The sequence below is a fragment of the Delphinus delphis genome, chromosome 4 (assembly GCF_949987515.2).
Source record: "Delphinus delphis chromosome 4, mDelDel1.2, whole genome shotgun sequence".
Taxonomy (NCBI): domain Eukaryota; kingdom Metazoa; phylum Chordata; class Mammalia; order Artiodactyla; family Delphinidae; genus Delphinus; species Delphinus delphis.
In genome coordinates, this window is record NC_082686.1 from 133,894,758 (window position 1) to 133,915,430 (window position 20,673).

The 20,673-nt window shown below is 48.5% G+C and overlaps 1 protein-coding gene across 2 annotated transcripts in view; it reads right to left on the bottom strand.

Moving 5' to 3' along the window:
* Window positions 1-11,027: 11,027 nt before the first annotated feature.
* RFTN1 (raftlin, lipid raft linker 1) overlaps window positions 11,028-20,673 on the bottom strand; it is a 205,277-nt gene continuing 195,631 nt past the window's right edge. For both annotated transcript variants that reach the window (XM_060011523.1, XM_060011522.1), the window contains exons 9-10: window positions 20,142-20,223; window positions 11,028-12,408 (exon numbers count right to left, since the gene is read on the bottom strand). In XM_060011523.1, coding sequence (XP_059867506.1) covers window positions 12,001-12,408; window positions 20,142-20,223 — 490 coding nt within the window. In that variant the 3' untranslated portion in view covers window positions 11,028-12,000. The remainder of the gene's footprint in view (window positions 12,409-20,141; window positions 20,224-20,673) is intronic.

Below are 20,673 nucleotides of genomic sequence, written 5' to 3' on the forward strand. Positions count from 1 at the left end.
GTCAGCTGGGTCATTCTTGATGCAACAGGAGGGAAGTTCTCATGAGCAGCCATTGATGTAGCAACTGGAAGGTCACCGGTGATCTTGATAAGAGGGATGTCAAGAGTGAAACATTGGAGTGGGTGTGGGAACAACTGGGAGGAAAGAAATTGTAATGAGTATGAATCGTTGTTTCAAAGAATGTTAGTGTAAAGGGAAGGAAAAAGATGGGATGGTAACTGGAAAGGGAAATGGGGTCAAGAGAACTCCATTTTTTCAAACTCATTAAAAAAATTTTTTATTGAAGTATACTTGATTTACAATGTTGTATTAATTTCTGCTGTACAGCAAAGTGATTCAGTTATACATATATGTATTCTTTTTCACATTCTTTTCCATTATGGCTTATCACAGGATATTGAATATAGTTCCCTGTTCTGTACAGTAGGACCTCGTTGTGGATCCATCCTATATATAATAGTTTTCACCTGCTAACCCCAAACTCCCAATCCATCCCTCCCCCACACCCCCCCTTGGCAACCACAGGTCTGTTCTCTATGTCTGTGAGTGTTTCTGTTTCGCAGATGTGTTCATTTGTGTAGTATTTTAGATTCCACATATAAGTGATATCATACGATATTTGTCTTTTCCTGTCAACTTCACTTAGTATAATAATCTCTAGGTCCATCCATGTTGCTGCAAACAACATTCTTTTTTATGGCTGAGTAGTATTCCGTTGTATATATGTACCACATCTTCTTTATCCATTCCTCTGTCGATGGACACTTAGGTTGTTTCCATGTCTTGGCTATTGTGAATAGTGCTGCTATGAATATAGGGGTGCATGTATCTTTTTGAATTATGGTTTTCTCCGGATATATTCCCAGGAGTGGGATTGCTGGATCATATGGTAACTGTTTTTAGTTTTTTGAGGAACCTCCATACTGTTCTTCATAGTGGCTGCACCAATCTACATTCCCACCAACAGAATAATAGGGTTCCCTTTTCTCCACACCCTCTCCAGCATTTATTGTTTGTAGACTTTTTAATGATGGCCATTCTGACCAATGTGACATGGTACCTCATTGTAGTTTTGATTAGCAATGACAAGTGTCTTTTCATGTGTCTATTTGCCATCTGTATGTCTTCTTTGGGGAAATGTCTATTTATGTCTTCTGCCCATTTTTCAATTGGATTGTTTGTGTTTTTGTTATTGAAATGTATGAGCTGTTTGTGTAATTTGGAAATTAATCCCTTGTTGGTAGCATCGTTTGCAAATCTTTTCTCCCAGTCTGTAGGTTGTCTTTTTGTTTTCTTTATGGTTTCCTTTGCTGTGCAAAAGCTTTTAAGTTTAATTAGGTCCCGTTTGTTTATTTTTGCTTTTATTTCTATTGCCTTGGGAGACTGACCTAAGAAAACATTGGTACGACTTATGTCAGAGAATGTTTTGCTTATGTTCTCCTTCTAGGAGTTTTATGGTGTTATGTCTTACATTTAAGCCATTTTGAGTTTTTGTGTATGGTGTGAAGGTGTGTTCTAACTTCATTGATTTACATGCAGCTGTCCTACTTTCCCAACACCACTTGCTAAAGGGACGGTCTTTTTCCCATTGTATATTGGTGTGTGAGTTTATTTCTGGGCTCTCTATTTTGTTCCATTGATCCATACGTCTGTTTTTGTGCCAATACCATGCCGTTTTGATTACTGTAGCTTTATAGTGTTGTCTGAAATCAGGTTGTGCCTCCTGACTTGTTCTTTATCTTCAGGATTGCTTTGTCAATTCTGGTCTTTAATGGTTCCATATAAGTTTTAGGATTATTTGTCCTAGTTTTGTGAAAAATGTCATGGGTAATTTGATAGGGATCGCATTAAACCTGTAGATTGCTTTGGGTAGTATGGCCATTTTAACAATATTAATTCTTCTAATCCAAGAACATTTACTCATTTTTTAATGTTTGTTTTTTAAACTTTATTTTGAAATAAGTTTAGATTTATAGAAGAGTTACAAAGATAGTACAGAGTTCCCATACAACCTTTTCCCAGCTTCCCCGAGTGGCAGCATCTTACATATACATGGTATGTTTATCAAAACTAAGGAATCAACAGCACAGTTAAATTGGTACAGTACTATTAACTAAACCAAACTCTGAAAGAATCATTTAGTGGGAGTCCAGGTGGCTTTTTCTAGAGGATGCTAAATTAGTTAACTGTTATTTTCTGAGCACCTACTATGTGCAGTCACTGTCTAGAAATTCAAGATAAGAAAGTATAAGACAAAGTCTCTTTTGAGGAGCAAGTTTAGTACTTTGGGAAACTTTTTTTATGATTGAAAGTGGAAACGCTTTGGGGAAAAATGTTTTTTTGCAACTCTGCTTGAAAGAGAGGTGTAGAATGTGGCTGACTGCATGAATCACTGGAGTGATGAGGAGGTGGGAGGGGGCAGTGGGGAAGGTTGTACCCATTCTGGCGACAGTGCTCTGGAGAATTTTTACTACGGGATGCAGAGCTGCAAGTGGGTACATGTGCGTGTGCAGGTACCAGTGTGTGGACACATGCACTGATTGTCAAACAGCATCCAGTCTCACGTGGCTCCATCTGAGATTTTTTTTTAACTTTCTGAATGGAGAACAGCAATTTCCTTCATTCCTGCTTATTGTAGACGATCATATCCTGATAATTCAACCTGAGAGCTGTTATTTCATTTTATTTTAAATGAAACTCAAGGAAGTATACTGCTCTCATCTTAGAGAAGTAGTGAGATGTCTTGTCTTTAATATTACTCTTTCCTAATATGCACATATGCAGCAAGCATGGAGATGACATTTAAAGATACCTCCTAACCCACCATCAAATCAAGGTGTGCATTTTAAAATGCTTTGTGCTTAGGAACCCAGACTGCCCTGGATGTTGAGTAGCTTGATCCAATCTGAGCTCTTACAAACCCTGCAGGGGCCCGTTAGCCTAACCTGGTCTCTTCCAGCTCATCCCCGTGTCTCATTTTGCTGTGCTCGAGTGTACCAAGATTATGTCCATTTCTTTTTAATCAATATGATTGTGAAAAATCAAATAATACAAAAGCATGTAAAATAAAAAGCTGAAGTCCCCACCACCACCTCCCCATGCCACTCCCTCACCTAGAACGAACTTCTGTGTAAAAATCTTGCTGGGTATTCTTTTAGACAGTTTACAGTGCATTAACATGGAATACATATGAAATATGTGTGCTTGTGGATTTCATTCTTTTAACACACTTCAAATTATGGATATATATCAGAATGTACTTTACCATATGTCTATGAATGACATCTAGATTGTTCCCAGTTTGGGGCTGTTACAATTTGCAGTGAACAAACTTGTTCATTTGGTTTTTATGCACATAATCCTGTACAATTGCTAGAATTGTCATTTCTGGATGAAAAGTTGACTGGTATGGTCAAACTACTTTATAAAATTCCTAATCGATTTATAGTCTAATGGAGTATGAAAGTACCCATTCCCCTACCTTCTGGCTAATACTAGATATTCTAAGTCTTTAAACTGTTTTTCCTAGTCAGTTGGGTGAAGGTTGCTTTTTTTTTAAACTTATTTCCTGATTGCTCTCTAGCATTTTTTTTTCCTTGAGTGTTTTAGCTACTTCTCTTTCTTCTTTGGAGAATGGTGTGTTCATGTTTTCTGTCCATCTTGATATCTGATTTGTAACTCCTTATAGAATGAATGTTAATCCTTTGTTACATGTGTTGCAGATATTTTTCCCAGTCTATTACTTGTCCCTGAATTCTGTTTTTTATAATGTATACCAGAATTTTAAATTTATATATAATCAAATATGTCAGTCTTTTCCCTTGGTTTTTGTGGATATACTTTCTTCTGATACTTTTGCAGGTCTTTAATCCACTGGGAATTAATTTTGTGCTGGATGAGGGATAGGGGTCCGACTCTTTCCATATGGCTCTCCAGTTGCTCAGCACCGTTCATCACACTTTTCCCCTTGATTTGAAATGCCTCCTTTATCACATACTGTGTCCCCTCACTACTGTTTCCTAAGTCTACTTATTTGTTCCTGCTCTGAAATCACACTGTTTTCATTACTCAAGCTTTTTACTATATTCTGTCATTTCTTTACCACATCTTTTTCATCTTCAGGTTATTTAAACACAAATAGGTTTTATCCATAGCAATATAACTTCAGTTTCACAGGTAAAGTTATAAAGGGGGAGTGACGGGGAGTAGAAGCTCTGGGGTTAACCTGAATTCTATGGTGGTCTGGATTTTGGTGGGCGCTCCAGTATCAACTGAACACTACAGAAGTACTTGGCATTTGACAAGTAGTTTGTTTTGTCTCAGTAAATTACAACATTTCTGTGAAGTAGGCAGTGTGAACAATGCTGTCCCATTTACCTACAGGGGAAGTGAGGGAGAGTGGTTAGATGGCTTGCCCGTGGCTGGGAGTGACAAAGCCAGACGTGTGGGACTCAGCCTCCTTCCTTTCCTCTTGGAGGACTTTCCTCTCCACAGACTCCGCCTTGGGCTTGTTCCCAAATCCTCCCTGCCGCTAAAGGGTGGGCTCTCCTCCATCTTTTGAGAGAGACTCAACTAACCAGAACACCCCATCACCAGAGCATTCCAGTTGGTGAGATTTTTTTACTATTATTATTATTTTTTGCGGTACACAGGTCTCTCACTGCTGTGGCCTCTCCCACGGCGGAGCACAGGCTCCGGACGCGCAGGCTCAGCGGCCAGGGCTCACAGGCCTAGCCGCTCCGCGGCACCTGGGATCCTCCCGGACCGGGGCACGAACCCGTGTCGCCTGCATCGGCAGACGGACTCTCAACCACTGTGCCACCAGGGAAGCCCCTCAGTTGGTGAGATTTTTAAATCCTGCTAAGCCTCTCTGTTGTAAGGCGCCTAGAGAGAAGAAACACAGGATGAGAGTGTGGTTGGCTGTGTGGTCTAATGGAAAGAACATGGTGCCCGGCATCCGGAGACCTTGCTTCCTGCATGACTCACCCCACCTTTCTCCGTAACCTGCTCTCGTCTGTCAAGTAGGTAGGAATGTGCAGCTTAAGTCCCTTTCAGCTTTACCATCCTACAATTTCATGATGGAAAAACGGGCCTTAGGGATCAAGGGGCGGTTAAGGTTGGCCGTTCTGATGAGCGATGAGCAAGGAGTGTCTTAACTGTCTTCAGATATTTGATTAATTGTTGCAGTGACTATTGTTTGCATCTCCAGTGTTGACAGAAGGAGAAGAAATTGCCTTGGACTGAAGCAAGGGAAAAGTTTGGTTTGATGTAGAGGGCTTTTGCACTCTACCGGTGATTAAATTCTGGAGTTGGGGCTCAAGAGAAATGGTGGAATCACCATTAATAAGAAAGAAAACTGACAACATTTGCCTATTGGGGCTCCAGATGGGCTGGACTGAGACAGGGGGTGAATTGATAGTTCCCTAGCTTCAAGAAAGGGAAGTTTTAGACAGTTAGCAACTTAGGCATTTTGTGATTCCAGAAACTGGCAAGCTTGCTGGTTGTCTTTCCTTCCAAGATGAGTTTCTTGTTATTTTCGTTGAAAAGTCAACAAGATAGATGGTACCTAGCACTGAAGGTTCACGGACACAGGTCCATTACAAGAAGCATTTTAATACTCACTCTGAAAAGTGAAGTCTATTTCTTACCATCATTAAGCCTTTATGTTACTTAGAGGCAGCAGAAAAATCCAGAGCCATATTGGGTTTGATGACTAGTGAGCAACACATTTAACTATGGAAGTGTAGATTTGACTGCATTAGTTAGAGGGTGGAATACTTTTCTTCTTTCACCAGTCAGCCAACATGGGGTCTGTGTTTTTAAACCATCTTTGGATTGAATGAATCCCTTTACCCCATTTCTAAGACACAGTTGCCAGCCATGGCTGTAATTGCCAGCATCACCATTAGAATCGTTTCAGGGCAGAACTTAGGCTTTTCCCCCAGACCCAGGATAAATAGTTCCCGTTATGCAACCACACCCCCCACCTGTGACGTCTCCCCAGCCAGCTGCTTCTGGTTCCCAACAACTCCTCTCTCCCCAGATTAAAGATATGTTCTCTGGGTCTTAAGGAAAGGATCAAGATTTACATTTCAATGACTTTGTAGAATAATGTTGAGATTAGTGGTTCAAATCCTGAAAACGAATCCATGAAAGAGGTTCTAGGAAGGTCCTAAACAACAGGGCAGGATCCCCGGAGTGTTCATTATTCTTTTTTTGTTTTTAAAGAAGATGTTGGAGGTAGGAGTTTATTAATTAATTAATTTATTTTGGCTGTGTTGGGTCTTCGTTTCTGTGCGAGGGCTTTCTCTAGTTGCGGTGAGCGGGGGCCACTCTTCATCACGGTGCGCGGGCCTCTCACTGTCGTGGCCTCTCGTTGCGGAGCACAGGCTCAGTAGTTGTGGCTCACGGGCCCAGTTGCTCCGCAGCATGTGGGATCCTCCCAGACCAGGGCTCGAACCCGTGTCCCCTGCATTGGCAGGCGGACTTTCAACCACTGCGCCACCAGGGAAGCCCCGGAGTGTTCATTATTCTGAGGAAATGCCTTTGACAATGACAATGCTTGCTTGGTTCCGGTGTGACTGGTAGTTTCAGCCCCTCTTCATTCTCCAGTCCACTGCAGTCTTCAGAGCCCGCCCTCAGACTCCTCCTCCACACTAACATTTATGTAGCACCTACTGTGTGCCAGCCAGTCTCCAAGCACTTTGCATGCATTCGTTTGATTCTCACAGCTATCATCCCCATATTACACAGGGGTAAGTAACTTGCCCAAGGCCTCATGCCTGGGACTGGGGTCAGGCTTCTAGCCAGCAGCATGGCCCCAGCATCCATGCCCTTAGCCACCAGGCACGCTGCCTCCCCGGGGACAGCTCCCCCGACCTTGGCCTTCAGGTCTCAGCCTCAACGCTGACCTCCTCCGCAAAGCCTCCCCAGCCGGCTGCACCCTCCGCCCCACGCCCGCCTTCACGGCCCCCTGAGCTTCTCCACGGCCCATGTTAGTGCAGTTACCACTCCTGCGCAACTGCTGGGCGTCTGCTGTGAGCTCCAAGGGAGCCAGGATTGGCTCCGTCTCCCCAGCACCCAGCACAGTGGATAGGAGCTAAAGCCACAGGTCTGGGGAGTGAGAGATCTGGCCCCTCGTGCCCACGTGAACGCACAGGGGCTGGGGAAGCCAGCGCCTGCCGGGTGCAGGGCCCAGTGGCCTATGGCCCGTGAGCTGTGGTCTGGCTGCAGAAGCGACGCCAGGCAACAGGAACCCGTGGGGAATACCACCTTACTTCCTCTTCTGGGGACAGCTACCTCAGAAACCCAGGCGAAGGTTCGTTGGGTCCTGACCTTGGATCTGACGGGATGCCGTCACTCTGGGGCAGGTACGGGAAACCCGGACTCCCCTGGGAGGCCGTCCCGTGCTGCCCACGTGGTGCCAGCACCTGCAGCAGGGCTGCGGGAAGCAGGAGTCATGCCCAGCTGCCTCCAGCCCGTCCCCTCACCAGCCCTCTCACGTCATCTTTAATCCCATCTGCTGCTCTCGGCCTGCTCAGGGGAGCCCAGCAGGACAGTCCCCAGGGCCAGCACGGCCCTGCACTGGGTGTGGGTGGTGAGCTTTGCGTCAGCGTATTCCTACTACTAATAATAGCCCACTGATTGCTTTGAGAGCTCGTCCTGAACTAGGATGATTTGTGGTTTAGAATGGGCCGTGATTAATACGTTTAGATTACAGATAAAACATGCTTCATAAGAAATGAATTAGAATGTCTCCTTCTCATGTTTTCTTGAAGCCAGTCCCATCAAGCATAACTCTAAAGTAGGATCCAGTTAGAAGTCTGAAAAAATTCAGACAAGGATTGGACTGATGGTCAGTGTTTTGTTACTTATAGGCCACTAACTTTAAGACTCTAAACATTACTACAATGTTTCTGTTAGGATGGGGTCCGCTATGCTTTATAACAGCCCATTGGGCTGCACAGTGGTGGCCACAGTGCCTAGGGCAGCTACTTGGGTCCCCACCTCCATAACCTGATCACCCCGAAAACGCCCCATTCCTTCCAGACCCACTGTGACAGCTGCAGCCCCAGAGACTAATAACCACATGCACAAGCCTCACGCCAAACCCTGCAAGTCTTTGCAACTTTGGTCACCGGGGCCTTGTCAGTGCCAACGATAGCCTTTTTCCCCATTGGCAACCACAGCAAAGTAAAATTTCCTTCAGGAATCCCCACACTTAAAAGGGACATGCAGGATGTAGGGACTGGGAATTAGGGGCTTATTTATGTTTTGTAACAAGCATCTCATTTCACATGGAACAAGCTGTGATTCGACTCATGGCTGTCCTGCGGCCGTGGGTCTCACCCTTGGCTGCACCGTAGAATTCTGGGGGGTTTTACAAATCCCAAGGCCCAGGCCACTCCCCAGGGAAACCACCCACAGTCTGCTTATTGAAAAATATATCCAACTCTGGGTGATGCAAGGCATCCACCTGAAGGGTGCAGCTGGGATTCTGTACTTTTCAGAGTTGAGAGATGGGCGTGGTTCTTGTCCCAACCTGCTGCTGTGGAGCCTGTTTTTCAAGCGTCATGATCCTTTAAGATATGGGCTAAGAGGTAATATTTGTATTAAATCAAAATACTATATAGATGTTTCTGAGTATAATTGTGGAAAATGTCATTTTAAAATAACTTTAAAAAAACCATCTTCTTTAAAACTATTTTTTAAAAACTGTCTTAAAATACCTAGAAATAAACCTGCCTAAGGAGGCAAAAGACCTGTACTTGGAAAACTATAAGATGCTGATGAAAGAAACTGAAAATGACACAAACAGATGGAAAGATATACCGTGTTCTTAGATTGGAAGAATCAATATTGTCAAAATAACCATACTACTCAAGCCAATCTACAGATTCAACACAATCCCTATCAAATTACACAACTAGAACAAAATTTTTTTTTAATTTGTATGAAAACATATGTACATATTCCTTTACCTTCTCAAAGCAATCTTGAGAAAGAAAAGCAGAGCTGGAGGAACCAGGCTTTCTGACTTCAGACTATACTACAAAGCTACAGTCATCAAAACAGTGTGGTACTGGCACAAAAACAAATATAGATCAATGGAACAGGACTAAAATAAACCCATTCACCTATGGTCAATTAATCTACCACAAAGGAGGCAAGAATATACAATGGAGAAAAGACAGTCTCTTCGAAAAGTGGTGCTGGGAAAACTGGACAGCTACATGTAAAAGAATGAAATTAGAACATTCTTTAACACCATGCACAAAAATAAACTCAAAATGGATTAAAGACCAAATAAGACCAGATACTATAAAACTCCCAGCAGAAAACATAGGCAGGACCCCCTTTGACATAAATCGCAGCAATATCTTTTTGGATCCGTCTCCTAGCGTAATGGAAATAAAAACAAAAATAAACAAATGGGACCTAATTAAACATAAAAGCTTTTACACAGCAAAGGAAACCATAAATAAAATGAAAAGACAACCTACAGAATGGGAGAAAATATTTGCAAATGATGCTACTGACAAGGGATTCATTTCCAAAATAAACAGACAGCTCATACAGCTCAATATCAAAAAAAACAACCAAACAACCCAACTAAAAGTATGAGCAGACCTAAACAGACAGTTCTCCAAAGAAGACATACAGATGGCCAAATGCACATGAAAAGATGCTCAATGTCGCTAATTATTAGAGAAAGCCAAACCCAAACTACAATGAGGTATCACCTCACGCCAGTCAGAATGGCCATCATCAAAAAGTCTACAAATAAATGCTGGAGCGGGTGTGGAGAAGAAGGAACCCTCCTACACTGTTCATGGGAAAGTAAATTGGTACAGCCGCTATGAGGAACAGCATGGAGGTCCCTTAAAAAACTAAAAATAAGGCTACCATATGATCCTGCAATCCCACTCCTGGCATATATCTGGAGAAAACCATAATACGAAAGGATACGTGTACCCCAATGTTCATTGCAGCACTATTTACAATAGCCAGGACATGGAAGCAACCTAAATGTCCACTGACAGATGAATGGATCAAGAAAATATGGTACATATATACAATGGAATACTACTCAACCATAAAAAAGAATAAAATAATGCCATTTGCAGCAACATGGATGGACCTAGAGATTATCATACTAAATGAGGTAGGTCAGATAGAGAAAAACAAATATCATATGATATCGCTTATATGTGGACTCTTTTTAAAAATGATACAAATAAACTTATATACAAAGCAGAAGTAGACCCACGTAGAAAACAAACTTAGGGCTACTGAAGGGGAAGGAGGAAGGGAGGGATCAATTAGGAGTTTGGGATTAACATATACACACTACTATGTATAAAATAGATAATCAACGAGCTCCTACTGTATAGTACAGGGAACTACTCAATATTTTGTAATAATCTATAAGGAAAAAGAATCTGAAAAATACATATACATGTATAACTGGAAAAAAAAAAAACCCTATCTTCTTTTCGAACAGAGCCTTCAGCCTTTCTGTAAGCTCTGGGGCTTGGGTGTGAAGTTTGCTCAAAAATCAAAAGGAAAACGACTGTACAATGTGGCTGTGTAAGGGTTTTCAATTCTGCCCTATAAAAATATATTAAAATGTGTTTTATTTTAGCAAATTTGCAAGCAGGTAAAAGACTTACCTCATTAAATAATTTACTTAAAAGCTTGGAGACATGCTTAGAAATTGACGTGGGGCTTCTTATTTGTTTTAAAAAGGTACTTGTCTCCACCACCCTGGGGTGATGGGAGATGGCCGTGCCCTGACTTACCTGGTGGCACCTGAATCCTGCTTTTTGTCTTCTTTCTACAAATGACGAGAAAGCAGAGCATGCTCAGCTGGCTCTGCTGCTTCCACAGAAGCTTTGATCTCTACTCCAAAGTCATCCAGCTGCTGCCAGGAGTTAGAAACTTAGGAAGCGTGAATAGGGGACACGAGGCTATAGGACTTGTCGCTGCAACATGATAAATACTCAATACTCACAGTGCACTAAACTCATAGATGATTTATTGCTTTAAGTAACTAAACAAGAAAGAGAAGAGACAGGATGTTGGTCAAGACGGTTGACACTCTCTCCAAGGTTTGCCAGCTGCATCTACTTAAAGCCACATTCTGGACGATATAAACACATCATAGCATACATGGGAAGTGACTTGGCTAATGACACATGATTAAAATAGCACGTAACAAGGGCTCGCCGCCAGTCGGTTTGCCTTGAAATGACAGAAAGAACGTGTGTTCATGTGATGTGCTGAATACAAAATCTTTAAAAAAATTTTTGGCATTAACACTAACACAGAATACTTTCTTGGACATTCTGCAAGAGTGGGTACACACACAGAATTACCTCTTCATTTTCAGATTACCAGTATCTATGGGAACACTTGGAGAAAAGCCAGGAGGTGGGGCACCTCCCCTCCCAATGTTATTTTCTTTGCCAAAGCAGCAAGGTCCGGGTGGGGGTTAGATGGAGAAAGGCAGCCCGACTGGGCACCAGGGGTTGTTACAATCACCAAGTAGCTGCAGCAGACAGCACGGGCTGGACACGGCCATCTCGGGGTGTGGGGATGAACAACTCAGCCTTGACTTGTAGACAGGGAGGCCCGGGGATTTGGCCCGAAGGCCCCCTGGAGGCTCTGGGTGGGGGTGGGCACAGGCACTGGATGGCCCAGCCCCTCCCTGGAGGAGTGGTGTGGAGCCGGGGCTGGGCCTCCAGCCCGCATGTCTGGAAGTAACCTGTCCTCTTGTGTTCTAACACCAGGGCCTTATGACACATTTCAAATGGATGTGCAGAAACCAACACTGTCAGGGAGCCAGCTCTTCCTCGGAGGGCTCAGGTAAGCTCGCAAGGAGAGGTCAAGCCAAGCTGAAGGGTAACACGTGACACCAGGGCACATCAGCCCCCAGCTCAGCTGGCACCATGCCCCAGGTCTGCCAGCTCGTCACGCCTCAGCACCACCTGCTGAGCCTCAGTTGTCCTCTGCTGCTGCGGGCTCTGCAGCCACCTCCTCAGCATCCCCCTCCCCGGCATCCTCTCTAGGATCAGGACTGGGGTGCCCAGTGCAGCCCCCTGCCGGGGCGGGGCTGTGGCCGAAGGGACCGTTCTGCACGGCCCCAGCCTCCACCCAGAGCCGGCCGTCAGGACACAGCTTTTCTCCCGGGACCTCCGCCTGCACAGGGACCTTCACCCCGACGGAGGCCCAGTCCTCCTGCTGCAGCCCCGGCACATGGTTTTCCACGTCTCCGGCTTCGGGGAGCTGGTCTTCTGGATTCCTCTCATTTTCCTCTGCCTGCTGCTTTTCTCTGGCACCGAGTTTACCTCTGGATTTCCTCATCTGCCTGTTGTGCATTTCGTCTCGGGAGAATCGCCACTGAAACTAGAAACCAGAGACGATGGGGATAAATACATGCATCCTCTGTGAATCTAGAGCTTCCCCTGGATGTCTGTTTGCATTCACGCCCACGTCACTTCTGGCAGCAAGACGCAATGCCCGGTATTCCCGGAGCAGGGCATTCCTGGCACCAAACCCAATCACAGCCCAAACGTCACACCCACCCAGAGCCCGCCGATCCTGCCGTGGCGTGTATTTTAGATGTGGATTCCAGGGTTTTGTAGGGGACGAGGGGTATTTCTTTCAGCTGGCCCCATACCAAAAGAAGGTGCTGAAATCCTATCGTTTGGAGGACAAGGATGGGTGAGGGGACACGGGCCTGTTCTTCCTAAGTGCCATGGCTCCGGCCACTCCTTTCCACTCTGAGCAGCTACAGATACCACGCACTGGTCACCGCCTCATCAGATCACCCCAGCCAGAAGGGCACTGAACCCGGGTGCTCAGGTCCCCCTGTAGGATGGGCAGGCTGACAGCCCCCAGCCAAGCTCCTCTCTGAGTCCGGCCACCTCCCCAAAGGTCTCACTCCCTTCTGGGGGCAAGCTACGACCAATGACTGGTCCAGGCATGGACAACGGCCCATCCTCCTGTTTCCAACTCTGGGCAACTCTAAAAGACCATCCCTGCTCCAGAGCTACGATCACAGCCCAACATCTCCCTCTGCCCACTCCTGCGCCCTCCTTCCCCAACAGGTGTTATTCCCAAGGGCACTCCCCCTAAAACCGCATCCAAATCCATCTCAGATGCTGCTTCCCAGGGAGCCCCACCTGCATTTCCCTGTGGGACAGGGAAGTCTATGGAGCTCAGAGTGGATCAAGCGCACAGTCAGCAACAGAGCTGGGCAAGGACGGGGTCACATCAAAGCCGTGGAGGGAGACCGCCCACGTGAAGCGTCCACCGCCCCCGCCCCAGACTGGCCTGTGTTCTCATCTATACAATGGGGGGAGTAACCCTAACTTAAATCAGGGTCGATAACTTTTTCTGTACAGAGGCAGGTAATAACTATTTCAGGCTTTGCAGCCTTATGTTCTCTGTTGCGGCCATTCAACTCTGCCATAGCACAAAAGCAGTCATGGGTAACACGTGAGCAAACGGGCATGACTGTGTTCCAATAAAGCTTTATCTACAAAAACAGGCAGTGGGCCGGATTCGGCCTGAGAGCCGTAGTTTGCCAAACTCTGCCTTAGAGGGTATTTATTTCGATTCAATGATGCAATAATCCACACAGCAGGCTTAGCACTGTGCCCAGCACACAATACACCAGTGTGTCTGCCGTTACCATTACTGACACAAGATGTGAGTCCAGAAGGTCAGGGATGCCATCTGTCCTCTGCACCCCTGCATCCCTGGGATACAGCATGGAGCCTGGCACAGAGAAGGTGCTCAAAACCTTTTGTGAGATGGATGAATGGAAGGACGGCAGAGCCCGGCCAAGTTGGCCAAGCTCCCTGTTTCAGGGGAGCCAGTCCTGGAATTTTAAGAGTCAAAACACAGCTTGGGGCTTAGTGAGGAGTTACTGGTGCATCCACACATCAGGTCTGGCTGATCTCCAGAAAGAGAAATTAATTTGAGGGAGAAAAGAGGGGGAAAAATTCAAAGTCCTGCTGAGTCTGCTGACAGCAGGAGCTGCTCTGGAGGAAGACAGTTTGGGAGCCTGTGTGCTTGGAATAAATCCGGGCGAATGAGCCGCAGCAGACACAGAAACGTGAAGGGTAGTAAAGGAAGACTCGGAGAAATGGGTCCCTGTGTTTACAAAAGAGGGATGCACTCCTGGGTAACAACGCAGCGAGAACTGTGGCCTTCTTCCACTCCCCAAACATAAGGGGTCCCCCAGTCTTCCTGAGCAAAGGCCCCTCTGAGCCCTGCCATCCTGGGGCCCCGGTCCCCGGTGCTCAGAGTCAGAGGCCGGGAGCTGCGTGCTGCACACCTGGGGTGACACCAGCCACAGGGTCCTGGGGACGTGCCAGGCCCAGCTGTGAGAGGCACGGAGAACAAGAGCGAAGCCCCGAGAGTGCTGGGTGGGGGAGGACTGGAGTCAGGAGGCCCTGGGGAGAGACGGATCTTGCTGGGAAGAGAATCGGGGGCCTGGACCCCGGGCAAGAGCCTCGGCCACCCCGCAGGTGCAGCTCCGGGCCCCAGGGACACGTGGTTGCGCTTGAAGTTCCACTTTCTTTCGTTTCATTTCTTTCCACTTGAGTCGCAGCACACTGGTTTCACCAAATATGGACTTAAATCTAAGCCATTCTGTGACTGAAAGAAAGATAAAGGGAGCCGTCCGTTCGAATGACTTCTGGCGAGGCTAGAGAGGGGAGCCCAGGAGGGCAGCTGCACCATCAGTGGAAAACCATTTCCTAAGGCTTTACCATGCATAGATAAATCTGAGTACTTTGCTAGGAAGAAGCAAAAATGTGCTATGTAAATTCTTAAGAATCTGCCAACTCTGTGGCGTTTTCGGTGGTAGAAGCCTACTTCCTCAAATAAGACATCTGCCTAAACACACTCAGGGCTCCGAGGCTGAACACAACCTGGGCTTCATGTGTTGAGCCCCTTTTGGACAAGACTGGTAAATTTGAATATTCCATCAAAGAAGAGGAAAAAGAGTGAAGTGCGTGCTGAGGTTAGGATTTAACATTGATCCTGTCTTCCTCCACCCGCCCTCCCTGCAAATCCCAAATGAGTTCACCTACAGCGTTGGCTGGGTTTCCCCAGGGCACTCCTTTTTGGGGGTTCTCTTGTACGATGGCTGATGGACTTCCCTCTGGGGGTAGTTTGGGTTTCTTCCACCCAAGCCATGAGTTTGCAACAATGGACCCCCTCTGCAGGTGAAGTGGTGCCTCAGACCCCAACCCAAAGGCACCCACTTCAGTAGACACTGACAAGCAGGCATCTTGGGGCCCCCTAACCACCAGCGCAGGACCAGGACCTCTGACCTCAGCACAGATGCTGCAGCCTCCAGTGCCAGCCCTGCATGGCTCTTGGGTACCAGCTCTTGGGTACCACGCAATCATGCTTCATAACTGCTGCCTTGTCGTGTGCAGAAGCTGCTGCATTTTAATCCCAGCCCAAATGGAAGAGCCCTTTTTTTTTTTTTTTAATGGATGTCTCCAAACAGACCCTCTGCATTTTGCATGTTCTTAGAAAAAGGCCAAACGGGCCTATATATAGCGATCTGAAAGGCAGTCAACTCTCAGAGAAGCTAGAGGAAGTTTTACTTTTGCCAGAAAACTGGGGAGATTGCTTCGGCTGAAAGGCCCTAAATGCTAAGACACCAAAGCGTTACACATAGTGTGGTGGCTAAGACCCCGGTTCAAACCTCGGTTCTGGCATTCGTTAGCTGTCTGTCTTTGGGCAAGTTATTCATCTCCAAAAGAGCTGCCCCTGCCCCCAGGTCTGGGTGCACACCCCGGGGGCCAACCCACACCGTAGTGGATGGGCACAGCACCCTCTGCGGGTGGGCGGTGTATAGCTGTGCCCATTCTACCTGTACCAGACTCCATCCTGGACCCTGGCTATTTTCTAATGCAAACCCGATGTCCTCTCAGAGGCTGCTCTTGCTATAAATAAACAACAGACTCATGGTTCCCCGGGTACCTGGCCATATCCAGTTTCCTGTAGAGGACACTGCATTGATCTCCTGATATAATACGACAGAAGGACACAGACTGGAAAGGGCCTGTGGCGGGCACACCAGCCACTTTCTCCAGGACCCTGCCTGGGCTGCTGGGCAGAGAAAGATTTGGGACTCTGTCCATGCCGAGCTGGATGGGAACTACTCCAGCCCATGTTTTTCTGTCCTTCGGAGTCATCCCAGAAAAACCTGCCAGGCCAAATGTCTTCGAGGACTGCACCGTTTTCTGTGTCCTCAGATGGGGAGTGGTGATGTCACTGACTCCCCAAGCTGCCCGGGGTCCCCAAGCCACCACAGCTGTCCCGGTGCTGCAGCCAGGTCACCCGGAGGCTCTGGCTGGAGCCTTCTCCTTTCCTTCTCTCCTTTTGAAGGGAGCATTCTCATGAAGCAGGGAAGTAGCAGTGGCCCAAACTCAGGGTCTATATAATCTAAAAGCTAAATGTTCTGAGTGTCTCACACTGGGACAAGCTTTCCCATTTCCCTGAATCCCCAAAGCGGTACTCTCATTAGGCATTGTTACCACCATTATTATGATGAGCAGGTAGAGGTTCAGAGGGGTTAAGTAACTTGCCCAAAGTCACACAGTCACAGTCTTTACGGAACAACCAAAACTACACTTGGCCCTTGGACGATGCAGGTCCACTTACACGCGGATGGTTGGCAAGGGTAAAAACTACAGTGCTGTTCGGTCAGTGGTTGGTTGCATCCTCGGGTCAGTGAACCTTGGATACGGAGGGCCCACTACAAATTACACTCGGATTAACCTCCACGTTGTTCAAGGGTCGACTGTATTTCAGATCCGAGGCGGTAGAGCTTTCCGTGCGCAGGCTCTGAGGGGAGAACTGTAGCATCCACAGCCTGAGCAGTTCCAGGGCGAGTCTCTGAACCCAACCAGCAGCTGCAAGTTGAGCAGGGTGGATGGGCCTTCCTGAGCCGGGTGTGTGTGTGGCATGTGAGTGTACTGCCGGTACCTAAACTGAGAAAAACCCCGACTAGCGGTCCATGCCAGAAGTGCGTGCAGAAAAGGAAAAATCGTCCGCTTTACAGCAGCGTGTGTGTCCAGAGCTCACATCAGCAGGGCTGGTGATTTCATTCACACATTAAGAAACCATCCGTATCTGCCTCCACTTCAAGTAATTTAGTGGGAAGGCAGACTTCTCCCGTGTCGTAGAAATCACCTGTTACCTTCCAAGGAGATTAATATTGGCTTTGAAAGCCACACTCAAGAGGTACACAGAGAGGTTTCTTTCAAACAGTGAAAGGTCTTGACTGGAGGCTTTTGTCCACTTGGCTGATTGAAGAGGACTAAATATGCTGCAGCCTTGATGTTTGAATCTTGCAATCTCTTGTCTGAAATTTCAGTGCTAGACATACTGTGCATGTCCCGGGCTCAGAAGTTTGATTATTCACTCATTGATCCAGCAAGTATTTGTTGAGTACTAACTAAAAGCCAGGCACTGGGCATACAACAACAAAAGGGTCTGTTCTCACAGAATGAACGTCTGATTCTACTGGTGGAGGATTGATCCCAAATAATTAGAAACGGAGAGGAGAGGAACGTGGCTCTTCCCAGTGAATCACAGAGGAGCCTGGCTTGGTCTAAAAGGAGAGAACACCATCCCCAAAAAATACAAAGGAAGAGAACATCTGGGGCAGAGGAACTGCCCAAGCAAAGGCCCTGTGGCAGCGAGGGGGCATGGATGCGCATGAAGGCCAGAGTGGCTGGAATGCAGAAGATGGGGGCCAGATCCCACAGGGCCGTGTGGACCGCCGTACAGGCTTCCCTCTTTATCTTAAGAAAAACCCAAAGCTTTAGAACCATTTTAAGCAGTGGAGTGACACGATTCAATTTACTTTTTTTGAAAGTTCACTTTGGCTCTGAGTGGAGAACATATCTGAAGGGGACACCTATCATCAGGAGATCGGAGTAGTCCAGGCTGGTGGTGATGGAGAGAAGAGGGGGTTCCAGAGTGTCTAGGACCTAAAACAGATGTGCCTTAAGGACAGACTGAATATGGTGGGAAGGAGATGGAAGCACCGAGGGCGACCTCTAGGTGTGTGGGAGCCTCTGGGCCATGGAAGCGCTGTTCCTCTAAGGTCGGGGGGTGGGGTGACGGCCGGTGCGGGAAAGGGCAAGGTCACGAGTAGCCGCAGGGCAGGTGGAGCTGGGGTCCCAGGGGAGAAGCCAGGGCTGAACATGCAGAGGTAAGACTCGTTGACACAGAGGTGGTGAGTGAGATTTTCTCACTCTGGGGGTGGATGAGATTTTCTCACTCTGGGGGTGGATGAGATTTTCTAAGGAAGAGGTGAGGGAAAATGGAGAGAAACGGGGCTAGAAATGAGGAACTAGGTGGGAAACCAGGCGAGTGGTGGGACAGCCGAGAGAAAACAGTGCTTCTAGCGATGGAGGGCATGAACGGTGTCAGTGACGCGGGGTCTAGGGCACGGTGAGGATGGAGCCATGGCCACGGGGCGGGGGCACCGTCTCCTGGGAGCAGGACGATGACCCGTCAGCTGAGCGAGGAGTGGATGACAGGGGTGATGGGATGCTACAGTCCCCCCATCTGGGGCTGTAACAGTGAGGTGGCCTCCCCAGGTCACACAGAGGACAGTGCTTGTCACCCCAAGCCCTGGAATGAGCAGGTCTGCCGGGGTTCGTGCAGCTCACTGGGGGTGGACGTCTCTACCGACCAGAAAAGGCTGACTCCCACCTCCCTGGATTTCCCCTGAGGTACGCTGTTCTACTTTCTTACAGCAGCCTTAAAGCTCTACCCCTAACGTCTCCCTGGCCTCGGGTTTCCACTGGCTTGTCCCCTGGGTGAGATGCGCAGCCTTCACCAGGATCAAGCCGCCCGTCTGTCCTTTGGGGATCTGCTGGCACCACAACCAGGACACGCTGGCAGGAAAAGGCAGCACCACGCCCTCCTCGTCAGGGCAAAAGCTGGGCTTTGCCTGGCGTCTGGCGGGAGACCTCGGCGGTGCTGCTAGAATGTCCCTGCGTGAACGCACGCGGCTCCACAGCCCAGGCAAAGCTGTGGCTGGTGGCAGCCCGGGGCCATCCGTCTTCCAGCTGGTGGCTGGCTGCTCCTGGTGGGCAATGGTGGCTTCGGTGGCTGCCTCTGGTCCTCTGCTGCTGTCACCTGTCACACTGGCATCTCCGAGCTTGGAGAGCCCTTCCTCTGCACCCCAGCTGGCTCCGGAGCTACTTCCTTGGCGTTCCTCCCACCAGCGGCCCCCCCTCGGATTTGTTGGCTGCAGAGGGGCTGCTCCAATCTGTTCACTTGCTTGGTGCTGCTGTCCGGGCTCCGTGTCCCAAGAACATGAGGAACCGCGGGTGGGGAGCTCGGGGATGGTGCCCGGCAAGGGGACGGGCGGGTCCGGTGGGCTCCGCCCCACAGTGTGGCCTTGTCCGTCACAGGGGGAGCCAGCTGGCTCCAGGGGCTTGGCAGGTTCCCTCGACTCTTCCCGAGTGACCGTGAACACGGGGGTGTGAGGCATCGGAATCATGTCACACAAGGGGAGGACTTGGCCTCAGTCTCAGGAAACACGGGGAAAACTCAGAACGGCCACGTCTCTCAGTGCCACTGTGTTTCTGGGACAGTTCACGTGACGTCCAGGGAGAGGGGGAAGGCCCCTGGCCATCCCAGGACAGCCTGGCCTGAGGACTCACTCCACAGGGGAGATGACCTCTGTCTGTATGAGCCACTGCCACTCAGACCTGCAGGGCAGGGCCTCTGGGGAAGGTCGTCTGGCAGGTTCTCTCTGCCAAGCTCCCCAAACTTCTGATGTCCCAAGGGACCCACGGGCAGGGCAGGGCAGGGCGTCAACCAGCTTGTAACGAGATTAAGAGATACAGAGAAGCTGGGCGTGAGCTCAGCCGTCCCAGCCTGAGTCACACTGCAGCTGCCTTCCCACTCCCCCTTCAGCCTCGTGAATGCTGGTGGCCTGGGCATCCTCGCAGGAGGAGACCAGCGACAAGGCCCCCCAGCGCCCTCACCGCCCCGGATGTGACTCATGTCGCCGAGGGGCTCAGGTGTCCCCGGGCTCTGGTGAGCAAAACAGCAAGCAAAACAAAGCAGCCAAGGTCACTCACCTTTGATTCCTTCTTCTTGATTTTCTGAGGTAGACACGGTCTCTGAAGAAAGACAATCTGCTTGGTGGATACGTTCCCCTCCCTGTAACACAGGCAGAGCCGAGAATGAGTCCTTTATACCTAGAGGAGCCCCGCACCTCACACGGAGGCCGCCGTCCTGAACTTCATCCAGGCCGGCTGCCCGTGGGAAGGAAGGTGGCCGCCCGAGAGTGAGAGGTCGGAGGTCAAGAAGCCCCCCACCTTCCCACCCCCAGGCCACCCACCCTTGCTTGCTATCGCAGGGGCCCAACTAAAGCTCTGTGTGCATCCTTGAAAGGCAGCTTCCTGGTTGAAAACCCCCTTTCCCGTGATGTGAAGTGACAGCTACCATCTTGGCCAAATGCTGACAAAGTGGCCTCAGTGAATATCAGAGGGTGGAGGCCTCTTCCAAGTCTGGGAATGAGGCTGAGGAGGGACCTGGTTGGCCTGGGATGGGTGGCCAGTGAGGACCTGAGCGATTACAGGAGCTTGGGCAGAGGGCCTGGCTGCGTAC